Source organism: Camarhynchus parvulus, chromosome 19 (assembly GCF_901933205.1).
Source record: "Camarhynchus parvulus chromosome 19, STF_HiC, whole genome shotgun sequence".
Classification (NCBI taxonomy): domain Eukaryota; kingdom Metazoa; phylum Chordata; class Aves; order Passeriformes; family Thraupidae; genus Camarhynchus; species Camarhynchus parvulus.
In genome coordinates, this window is record NC_044589.1 from 6,507,249 (window position 1) to 6,518,842 (window position 11,594).

The 11,594-nt window shown below is 61.2% G+C and overlaps 1 protein-coding gene across 1 annotated transcript in view; it reads right to left on the bottom strand.

The window, feature by feature from the left end:
* RTN4RL1 (reticulon 4 receptor like 1) overlaps nt 1-10,929 on the bottom strand; it is a 29,159-nt gene extending 18,230 nt beyond the window's left edge. Inside the window, exon 1 of the mRNA XM_030962676.1 lies at nt 10,898-10,929. Coding sequence (XP_030818536.1) covers nt 10,898-10,910 — 13 coding nt within the window. The 5' untranslated portion in view covers nt 10,911-10,929. The remainder of the gene's footprint in view (nt 1-10,897) is intronic.
* Between the last annotated feature and the right edge of the window lie 665 nt (nt 10,930-11,594).

An 11,594-nucleotide genomic window follows, 5' to 3' on the forward strand; every position in this document is an offset into this window, starting at 1 on the left:
GGAGGGCACTGCTGCTCCAGCCACAAGCCTGGCAGAGACACCAACACACCCCTGCACCCTTGGGAAGTTGATTTTGGGAATGAGTGGGTGTGTCTGGGGATGAGGCAGTGATAGAAGTGTCACACAGGGCTTTGGGTTGGAGGTGACTGCTTGGGACAGCAGGACGGTCACAGTGCTGCCAACTCCTTGCCACAACACCAAACCCAGCAACACCTCTTGTCCATGGAGACCTGTGGCATGACTGTGATACCCTGATAAATCAGCCACAGTGGCCTCAAAAGCCCAGGAGAGCATCCATCAGCTGCAGCACTTGCTGCAGGTGACACCGCGCCTGCGTGCGCAGCCATCCGTGCTGCTGGTGGCGAGCTCTGGAGTCGTGGCACGCGACCAAGAATCCAAGGAAAAGTGCAGGAGACACAAAAGGAAGCCTCAGCCAACCTGCCCATGCAGGGTATCCCAGCCCAAGGGTGTGCAAGAGGCGGTTCCTGGGAGTCTCCAGCTTCTGAAGAACACGCGGCTCCCAGGACTGAGCCTGGCACACACCTTCTCCCTGTGGCAGCATCCCTTATCCACCCCAGGCTCCACACAGAATCACAGACACCACCCAGCATCCCCCTTGCATGGTGGGCACAGACCATGTGCTTTGCTCCACCTCTCTCCCCCAGCCTCAGAAGTTTTCTTGGAAAAGCCTGGCAGCCACAGCCAGGGACTCCGAGAGCAAACTCCGGGCTGACGACAGGATTACTAAATCCCTGTCAGCAAACAGGGCTCAAGCAGCTGCTCTTTTGCATTGTAAATCTGCTGCTCCACTGTTTGCACCAACTGATGGCTGTGCAAGGCCTGGGAACCGCAACATCTTGGGGTGAAAAGCACTGAGGGCTCTTCAGCAACATCCCCAACAACTGGGGAGATCCTCAGCTCTTCATCCCACTGCATCACCAGGCTCCTGCTTTGCAGCAGCTTGGAGAAGGAGGGGATGCTCAGTGCTCCCAGCAGGACTCTGGATGCTCTCCATGTTGGCAGAGGTGATGCCACCAACCCAGCAAGACTGGGCAACCAGAGGGATTTTGGGTGTCGTGTCCCCTCTGGGCTCTTTGCCGGTCCCCTGGGACGAGGTGGCTGCAGCACATCGTGCTCAGCCTGCCGAGCACGGCCAGGGCCTGCCGGGCCGGGGTTAATCTCGTTGTCACACTTTCCCTCCTTCTTGCTGGCTCGGCGTGCTTTGACCCGCTGTGAAATTGTGGCCAACAGCGCTGAATATTTTAAGAGCAGCAATGCAGTGATGGCCGCGCACGGCGGAGGAGCAGCAAGGCAGGCCGGGAGCTGGGCTGGGCCCTCACCTCCCCCCCCCGCCACCACCAACCCATTAGCACAGTTCAGGGAAACCTAAAAAATTCAAAAGACACTGAAATATGCAGCATTTTTTGCTCTCCCTGGAAATGACGCGCTTCGCTTCCCAGATGTTCCCGAGCAGGACGTTGTAAATAAGAGGCTTTGTCACACAGAGGGTGTTGCCAGTGGGGCTGGGGGATGCTGCAGAGCCCAAACTGACACCCCAAAGCCTGTCCTGGGGACAGAGCCATGCTTGGGGCTTGGATAAACCTGCACTGCCATCAATGCCCATCCTCAGTAGCGCAGTGCAGCCATTAAAGGAGATTCCCCTCTCCATCCTTGGCCTCTGCCGGCTGCTCCCTGCCCCTTTCCCCCTCGGGGCATCCCCTCGGTGCCTCCTCCCCTCGGCCGGGCGGGACGCGGGTGCCGCAGGACCTGACGCAAACACCTGTCCTCAGCACTTCTGCTATCTGGGGCACAGCAGAGCAGCAGCGGCGAGGAATTAAAAAAAAAAAAAAAAGAAAAAAAGTCTATTTGCATAAACCTTCCAAAAAAGAGGAGCTGGAGCCTGAGTCTGGAGAGCTGGAATCTCAGTCAGGGACCACTGGAGCTGGTAGGAAGTGCAATAAGTATTTGGGAAGCGTCACCAGGACCTGGGCACGTTCTGCCACCAGGTCCCTGCATATCCCCAAAGTGCTGCCCCAGGGCTTGACACCCCATCTAGGAGTGACATTGGGACACTTTTGTATTCAGGTCTTAAGAGGGCAGATTAATCGCCATGTGCTGGCTCTGTCATGCGCAGGGATATATATTCTTCTCAGAATTTACAAGTAGTTCTGTCTGAGAAATAAACAACTGGAGATAAAAATTACATTGTCACCGTGCAGGTGTGATGGATGGGCAGGACAAGCCTGGGAGTGCCAGCAAGGTGCCACTGGCACCTGGGACAGCTGGGACTCCAGGAAAGGCAGTGGGATGTACTCCACCAACCCCAGCCCGTTGTGTCTCTGTCCCCAAAGCCAGAAAAAGCGGGAACAGCCACCAAGGCCATCCCCAAGGGAGGGAGATGCCTGGAGAATGCAATGCTGGTGATGGGTGACCAGGATGCAGCCGTGGGAAGATGTCCGGAGCAAAGCAGTCAGTGACAGAGGGGGCTGCAGCCCCCAGGTCAGCTCCTTGTAAAAGCCTCTTGGGCTCTGTCTCAAGCCCCAAATCCTCCTCTCCTGTGTGTTTCCAAGGTCAGCAATGGGCAAAAGACAGAGCCAGGCTGGCAGCCACAGGATTCCCCAGGGATGTGAGAGAAGGATTGATGCAGTTTACACCAAGCCCTTTCTCGATTGGTTTCTCCTTCATCCTTCTCTGCTTCCCGGGGCTGCACTGCCTTGGCCTGGCTTGTCAGGGAGTGACAGAGCACATTGCCTGCTGGGGTCACTCCCTGGGGAGGGACAGCCATTGGCTCCCTCACAGTTTAAATCTGAATTCACACTGAAAGCACTGAAACAGCTCTGCGTGGATCCTCTTCCCAGCCTTGGGCATCCTGAGGAGTCATGACTCGGCTCAGCCTGCCGGGATGGAGATCCCAAAACCATCTGGGGACATCCAGCTGCCCCCAAGGCGGGTGCCTGGCTCCAGGCTGGCACCCAGCAGCTGGTCCAGCAACTGCCTTCAGTCTATTAATAAAGCTGGAGCAGCTGGTAGAGCATCCACCGCCAGTCCTCGGGATTTATCCACACCGCTCTGCCTTATCAGCCATGCTTTTCACAAGCACTTAAATTCAGGAGGAAAAGGAAAAAGTGAAATCAGATAGAAATGCAGGTCTGTTTGCTGTTTTCTCCAATGAAATGGTTCTGGGTAAACAGCAGACGCCTTTGATGAAATCCCAGCAGGCTTAAACAATAAAGCTGGTTACAAACTCAATCTGGCGCAGATATCAGATCTGAAATTGTTTCAAAAAACATGTCAACATTTTCTAATGCTGCTGCAAAACTTCCTCGGCACTTTGCCACAAGCTGCATCTGTGACGCAGGACCTGCGCCGCTGTCCCAGCTCCTGCTGCCACTGCTGCACTTCCCCTGCCCCGGCACCTCTGCAGCCCCCTGCCTGCTGGGAGGGACACCCTGAGCTGCAGGAGGATGCTCAGCAGCATCACCTGGGCTGCAGGAGATGCACATTCCCAGCCCGGGGCACACTGGGTGGTGTTTTCCAGCTGTAAATGCAGTTCCCACCCCCAGGCACAGCCTGCCTCAGGGTTTGCAGTGCTGCATGAGGGGCATCAGGCAGCGTGGGCATCCCTCTCATCACATCCCAGGGATGGAATTCAGCTCTGGGTTCATCCCAGGTGTTAGCAAGGACGACTGAGTTTTCCGTGTTAAAACAATTTGCAAAGCCTTGTGGTGGCAGAGGAGCAGAGCCTGGTGCCCCTCCTGGGCTCTGCCTCCTGTGTGCCACCTCTGCATCCTGCTGGGACAGGATGAGGCTGCACGGGGATGCACAGCTCCAGCTGAGGGAATGCCTGGCTGGGGGCAGAGCTTGGTCCCTCTCCTAAGGATGCTGGGCACAACAGGGACCATCCAGTGCAGGGCAGCTGGGTCAGGGTGACAGGGTGTTGGGGTGACTGGGACCATCCAAACTCAGAAAACACGCAGAGCTGGAGTGCAACGAGGCAGCTCCTGAGCTGGCATTGCCAGGACCAGCCTGCCAGTTACCTGGCACTGGCACTTCCCAAACTCTGTCAGCACCTGGGGCTCTCTGGGGGACAGCAGGGGATGCAGCTGAGGGGGTGAGAGGATGAGGAGGAGGGGGAGAGACATCATCCCACCACAAACACAGACACTGGTTAAAAAGCCAGCACCAGCTCTAAAGGTATTTGGGGTCTCCCAAAGGCTCCCACCTCCATCCATAAAGGATCTGCTCCCTGAGTGTGGGGTAAGACTCACTCCTCCCATTTTGGATCCAGCCCTACACAGACCCCATCCCACACCCCAAGGAAGCCCCCAGCCCAGAGCTGATGCCTGCCACACCTCATGTCCCGTGTGGCTGTGATGGAGCAGCAGAACCTTCATCCCTCCCACCACTGGAATGACAAAGGGGAGACAAGAGAGGATAAACGGGGTGCGAGGAAGAGGATGAGGAGGATGGGCAGCCCTGGGGGGTGCAGGGGGCCAAACCTGAGCCCCAGAGCAGCACAGGGGATGTGGCAGAGCTGTGACCCCGGTGCAGAGGTTGCCTCTGCCATCGATCCCTGTTGCACTCAGGCTCATTAGGGCCGGGGAGCTGCTGCGAGCGGCTGCTGGAGGAGACAGACGGGGGGAGCGCTCGCTGTGGCTCCCTGGATCGTATTAAATATTTACTTTGTTTTGTTTTGTTTTTCCCAGCTTATATTGATCAGAGAGGGAGTGGGGGGGGGGGGGGTGGGGGGAGCAAGGGGGTGCTGTTGGATGCCGGGCGGGAAAAGCAGAGGAAACGACTGAGCTGGAAAACGGGGACAGAGCGTGCCAGGGCGTTCCCGAGGGATTCACCTGCTCTCCCAAGGGACACCCGGCGCTGTCACCCTACAGAGATGCTCCCCACAGAGCCATTCATCCCCTTCAGGGTCGCGATGGGCATCGCCAGCACACGGGGGGGAGCAGTGGGGCGGCTTCCACTCCCCATCCCACACCAGCCCCGCGTCGAGAGATGCGGGATGGGGGGGATGCCCAAGGCAAAAAGCATCTCCTAGCTCGGGGTATCCCCCCACCCCGGGCCGGGAGGGGCCCCCCGCGCCCAGGCTGGGCCCCGGGAGCGGCCGCGCAGTCGGCACCGTTTCTATTTCGAGAGGAGCTCTACTGGAAAAGGAACAAAAGCCGAGGGAAGCTATAAATAGCCTCCTCCTCCTTCACACCAGCGCCTCCTCCGCCCCAGCATCCCGAGGAGGCCGGGGGGGTCCCGGAGCCTGGCCCGGGCTCAGCCCCACTGCCAAACCCCCTCCACGTCTTGGAGCCAACATCTCCATCTGAAAACCGGAGGGAATAATAAGCCGGGGAATCTCTGCCGCCGAGCAGAGCTGGCTCCGAGCAGCGCTGTGTGCCGAGTTACCCAGCGGCGGCTCTGCCCAGCCACAGCCCCGTGCCCCGGGGGATTTGCCGCTGCCCAGGCGGGCTCTGCACCCAAAAGCACCCCGCGGGCACGGATTCCACCACCTGGGGATGCTCCTCTTGTCCCTGGCCCTGTCTGCGGCTGGCAGGGAGCAGGAAGAGCCGAGGAGCTCGGGCAGACCTACTTTCAAGGCTTTAATCCTTTTTGCTTAAAGAATCTTTTTTTTCCCTCTCTCCCCTCTCTTTCTTTTTTTTTTTTTCCTCCCCTTTCTTTTCCTTTCCGCGCGGCAAAGATGGGGTCTGATCAGAGGAGAGACGCAGGGAGCTGACAAGCTGCGGCGTACGGAGAGAAAGGAGAAAGAAATACATATTTATTACCCTCAATTATTAAAAAATAGATAGCAGCAGATCTTAGGCCCTGGCAGAGGCACTGCAGAGTCGTTTGTCTGAGGACTATTTTGTTTTTTAAATTCCATTGAAATTATAATACGCCGGGGCTTGTTAGCACAAACACCCCGGCACATCCCTGCCGAGGGGGGATCATCCCAGCCCCTCCGCTGGCTCGGGGGTGCCTCCCGCAGGGTGGCTGTATCCAGCACCCGATGGGATGCCGGATTTGCAGGCAGCGGGGAGGGAAGGAGGGAGGCTCAGGGAGGCAGGAGCGGATGCAGCCGGCAGCTTCTGTCCCCCTCTGCCTTCCCCCCGCGGGGATCAGAAGGGATGTGCCCGGTGCTAGCACGTACCAAACGCACATGGATGCCCAGCTGGGTGAAGGTCTCATGGACAAGATCCTCAGCCAGGTCACCTCGGGCCAAAACAAGCCCGGTGACATTCTCCGGTGACATTCCCCGTGCCCAAGGACGGGCTTTGCGCCCCTCGGGTGCCACCGTGGGGGTCCCGCGGTCACGGGGATGGGGTTTCCCCGAGCAAACCGATGCAAACGCTGGTGCAAATGCAGCTGGAAAAAAAAAATAAAAAATAGAAAGCGGTTCCCAAGTGCGGCACACGGGGCTGGCGGAGCCGCTGGCACCTCCCCTCCGCTTGCAGGGCTGCTCCGTGAGGAGCCCAGCCAGAGCAGCAGCAGCCAAATTCCCTCCCAGTAAACAGCGGCTGCATCCTCCCTCCCCGGGTGAGGATGGCGATGTCGGGACCTCGGGAGCACGTGGAGCACCTCCGACACCCTCCGGCTGCAGCACCGAGCCCTCCCCACACACGGGATCTGTCGGGATGTGCCGGACCTCCACGGACCTGCTGTGCCATCACCTCTCCAGGGCCAAATCCCCTTGGCCGTGAGAGGAACCAGCTTTTGGCACCGTGAGCCAGCAGAGCGGTCACGGCTCTCCCGGCCCAGGCAGGAGCATCGCTAAAAGCTGCTCACCAAAGCTGGGCGGGCTCCAAGCTGCCGTGCCGGCTCCGAGCCGCTGTGCCAGCACCACCGGGAAGCAAGCAGCCAGCGGGCACATATGCTGTTCAAAAGGAAAAGGAGCTTTCTACACCAAATGGAGCTTTTTCCGCTTAATAACCCCCAATCCTAATCTGTGCAAAGAAGATTGCCCCCCGCATCTTCCCCCGTCCCGCATCTGCCGCTCGCCCTGCCCGCACTTAACACCCCATCAGCACCTGCCCCCAGCAGGGAAAGCAGGAGAAAAACCGGCCCCGGGGAAAGCGGGCGATGCCCAGCATTGGCTCATCTCTGTCAGCAGCGAGCCTTCACCATTTGTCATCAGTAAAAATAATACTCCTAAAAGTGTCCCCCCTCTGATTGCCGGGCTGTGGGTTTCCATGGTGATGCTGCTCCGCAGGGATGGCACAGGGGGATCGGTGGGATTGGTGCTTCCTCCATTTGGGAGATGGGACGCGGTGTTGACATCCGGAGCGAGGACAGCACCAGCCCTGCTGCTGGCACAGCATCCTGAGGCTGAGCCAGCTCTTTCCACCTTGGGCTTGAGCAGCCTCACCCAAAATAGCAGGGGAAGAGCAGCCTTGCTGGAGAGGACAGGGATGCTCCTGTATCCCAGTGATGCTCCTGAGGCCGTGCCCTGCACCCCGTGCCAGCACAGGGATCCCCAGCTCCTCCTCAGTGACTCCCACCAGGATCCCCCTTGCTCCTGGCCTCATGGCTCTCCCTGCAGCCTCCCACTTGTTGCAGCTGCTCTTAAATCAGATTTCAGCCTCCTTCAGTGAGCTCTGAACAAGGGCAGCACCTCACCCATCCCAACCTTCCGGGAACCAAACAACAGCCACCACTGCTGGGGTGTGGGTGCCTGTGCTGCTGCTGCTCCACCGAAGTGCTCTGCAAACATAATCTGCTCTTAATAACCCAAGTCTCTATTGATCGTGGCTGAACCCTGGAATTGCACTTGGCAAACAAAGCCCGAGTTTTTGGCTGTTTGGGGGAGACTGGAGCAGCTCCCTGGGGTGGGGATGAGTGGCAGTGTCACCCAGGGGTGCCCCAGTGTGGGGCATAGTGGGACAGGGGTGTGGGGCTGAGGTGTCCTGGGTCACTCCTGTGCCAGGGGGGCTTTGCCTCTACAGCCCCACAGGGGCACTGCCAGGAGCAGGGGACACCCCAGAGAGAGACAGCCCTGGTCACACCTGGCCACCACCACGTCCCTCCAGGCTCCCACACTTCCCTGCCTGGTTCTTGCCTTCAGACAAGATTTTGGCTCTTGCTGTCAAAACCCATCAGCAGTTTCCAGCAGCCCAAGCTCCTGCCCAGCCTCAAGGCAATGACATCCCACTCATGGCCTCATCCTGCACACCATGGAGCCCCCCTGCCCCTGCTGCTGGCCTGTGCCACTGGCTCCAGCACTGCCAGGTGCTTCAGGGGAAGATGGGTGTGAAATCGCACTGGAAAATGCATCTTTTTACATGCCCCCAGCAGGTTCACTGATGTTTTTAGGCCAGCGCTTCGAGGCCACCTGGAGTGTCACCCACAGCTTCCAGCACCCAGATGGGACTGCAGGGCACCGGGTGTGGCATTTTAGGCAAAAGGTGGGAATAACATCCAGCCAAGCTTGGCCATGGCTCTGACCCTGCCGGGCTCCCCCAGTGCAGGTCACTGAGCAGCCACAGCTCCTTCACACCCTGACTCCAGGTCCAGGCAGGTCTTGTTGCTGAGCCCTCCTCTCTCCCCCCAGCACCACCACAGGGACAGCCTGGGCCACATCCTGACTCCCTCCCTTGCTTCACCGGGCACAGAGAGCTTGTGGCTTCCTATCAGCTCTTTATGAAATTAAACTTTTATAAGCAGAAAGGTTTCTGGGCTCTTGGCTCCCCGGCGCAAGAACCGCAGTCCAGCCTGCGCCTGCACCCTGCCCACTGACTGCTGCCCTGGCAGGGAGGGATGGAGGCTGGACACCCCACTGGCATGAGCGATGGAAGGGACAGGGATGTGGCTGCCCATGACCTTGGTGTCATCCTTGACCTGGAAATCTCCTTCTCCTGTATCGCCAGTGTTGCGCTCCTGCCTGCGGCCAAGGCTGTGACACCCTCGCCCAGGATGGAGCTGCACCCCACGCTATCACCCACTGCCACAGCACCAGTGACATCCCACAGCACAGAACCCACCCTGGATCCCACCAGTGACTCCACAGATGAAGCTCACGGGGTGCAAGAGGCCCAAAATGCCCTCAGGACCAGCAGCACTCGCCCGGCCATGCTGCCACCATCCTGCTGCACACCGTGTGGCACTGCCTGTGAAGCTGTCCCCTCAGAGCTGCCTCCCTTGGAGGTGTCAACCACGGCACAGCTCCTGCTGCCTCAAGCCCTGCCATGGCCCCAGCCTCAAGCCTGGTCCCCGGCAGTGGAAGGCGGTGGCAGTGCCACCATCGGCCCGCGCTGCCACCCACCAGCACAGCCTTGCCTTGCCACCATCCTTGACAAAATCAGCCACCCCAGAGCCCCACAGAGGGGTTTGGCCCCAGCCCAGTGCCCCAGCAACAGCTGTCCCCTTGTCCCCTAGCTGCACATGCTGGTTGTCCCCTCCACACCCTGCTTGGGGCAAATGTTGGGGACAGGGACGCCCTGCCCAGGGACACCTGGCCACGGTGAGGCAGGGAGGGGAGAACCTGTGGCAGGATGGAGGCCTCTTCTAACTGCCTGTTGAATTATTCAGGAACGGTATTAACTTATAAATGAGTGTGTTTGACTGATTTTGTGGTTGATGTACAGATAAATTCTAATGAAAGACAGCTACAAGATTTTAAATTATTAATTAGACTGCCACTTAACAAAGCCTATTTGGCACTCTATTTCCTTGCTTAACAAGACAAAAACTTTAAGAATAGGTTTTGCTTGAGCCCACAGGCTCTTCAATTTGCATTTTGTTTTCCTAGCTCCACAAATGAAAGCTGTAGATCTTGACCTTAACAGGCTACCCCTGGTGGGATCCAACCCTGTCGGCAGCCTCGCTGCCTGCCTCCACCTCAGGCTCCCCGTTTCCCAGCCTGGATGAGGCTTTTCCTCCACCAGGGCTGAGAATCGAGGCTGGAAAGCAGGACAGCTCCAAAGCCTTGGGGTTTGTTCTCAAGTCATCAGCTGGGCTGGGTTAATACACCAAACAAAGCTGAGGCTGGAGCCAGAGAAAGGAGCACCCGAGTGCGAGGCCACGCAGCCGCAAGGTGACATTTCCCCAGCGGGAAAAAGCCTCTCTGGGGTGGCAGAGGGGGCTCTGCCCTGCCCGGGGGTCTGCACCCCAATGCCAGGGGCTGCACGCACAGCCTCGGCACCTTCTCCTCTGCCCGAGCCTCGTCGGAGAGAGGCGCATGTGCTGCCGGTGGCGAGGGCCGGGCCTGGGGCTGTGCGGCCGCCGCCTCCCCGGGGCACGGGACAGCACTGGGGGGTCCAGCCGGGGTCCCCCCGCATGGCACCGCTGTCCCCAGCATCTCCCGGGACTGGCCCCGGTGCAGCGGGGCCGGGGGTGCTGCCCCCCCCATCACCGTCCCGGACCCCCCGGGAGGGCCGGCAGCTCCCCTGGCCGTGATGTCACAAAGCTCCCCGATGATGTCCCAGGCGGTTGCCATGGAAATCGCGTGATGTCACAGCGGAGCGATTCTCCTCGGGGGGGGGGGGCCGAACGGGACGGCTCGCCCCAACTTCCCCGCCGAACCCCCCGCGCTCCCCGCTGAGCTCCGTGTGCCGTTCCCTCGCCCTGAGCGACGAGCACCGACCCCCGCCGCATGCCCGCCGCCTCCGGGACCCGCCGTAGCCCGGTGCCCGCGGGACCCGCCGCGTCCCCGGTCCTGCGGGACGCGGCGCCTGCCCTGCCTCCCTTCGCTCCTCCCGGTCTCCCGCCTCCCCGCCGCGCTGCGCTCCCGCCGGTGCCGCTCCCCGGGGGGTGCCCGAGCCTCGGTGGCGGCGCCGGTAACCGGCGGCGGCGGCGGGGGGGCGCCGGCGGCGCGGCCCCAACTTCGGCGGGGAGACAAACTTCGGGGCCGGCCCCGCTGCCCCGGTGCCCGCGGCAGCCGGTGCCCTCCCGGTGCGCTGCTCACCTTGGCGGAGCATCTTGGAGCCGGGGCGGGCGCGGTCTCCCGCGGCAGCGGCGGCGGCGGCGGCGGCGCTCAGAGCCTCGGGCGCGGCGGCGGCGAGCGGTAGCGGCGGCGGCGGCTGCTGCTGTACCGGGAACGAGGAGCCGGAGCCCGGGCGAGCGGCCCCGCGGGGCATGGCGGGCCGAGCCGCAGCGGCACCGGGGAGCGCCGGCCCCGGAGCACCGGGGAGCGCCGGCCGCGCCTCTGCCCGCCGCGCGTCCCGCCGCCGGCTTTAGGGGAGCCGCCCCCTCGGGGCTGGGGCCGCCGCCGCCCCCCACCCCCTCGAGCAGAGCCTATAAAGGGGTGCCCTGTGCCGGTGCCGCGCTGCCTGCAGCGGCGGGCGGGGCTGGGCAGGGCGGGGCGGGGCAGCGACGGGGGGGGCGGGCAGGGCTGGGCTGGGCCGGGCTGGGCTGGGCTGGGCGAGCCCCCCGGCCCCCCCTTCCGCCGCCGCCGCCGCCTCTCCCGCCTCCCGTGGACAGTTCGTGAAAGTGCCGCTGCTCCCGTTCCCCGCGCCGCCGCCCTCCCTCCGCCCCACCGGGGGTACGGCCCAGCGCCGCCCCCCCCCGGAGCTCTGCGGTGCCCCCGGGACCGACTGTCACCCCCGGCACGTCGTTGTCCCCTCTGCCGTCGCCGTCCACACCGTGCCCCTTTATCGCACCGA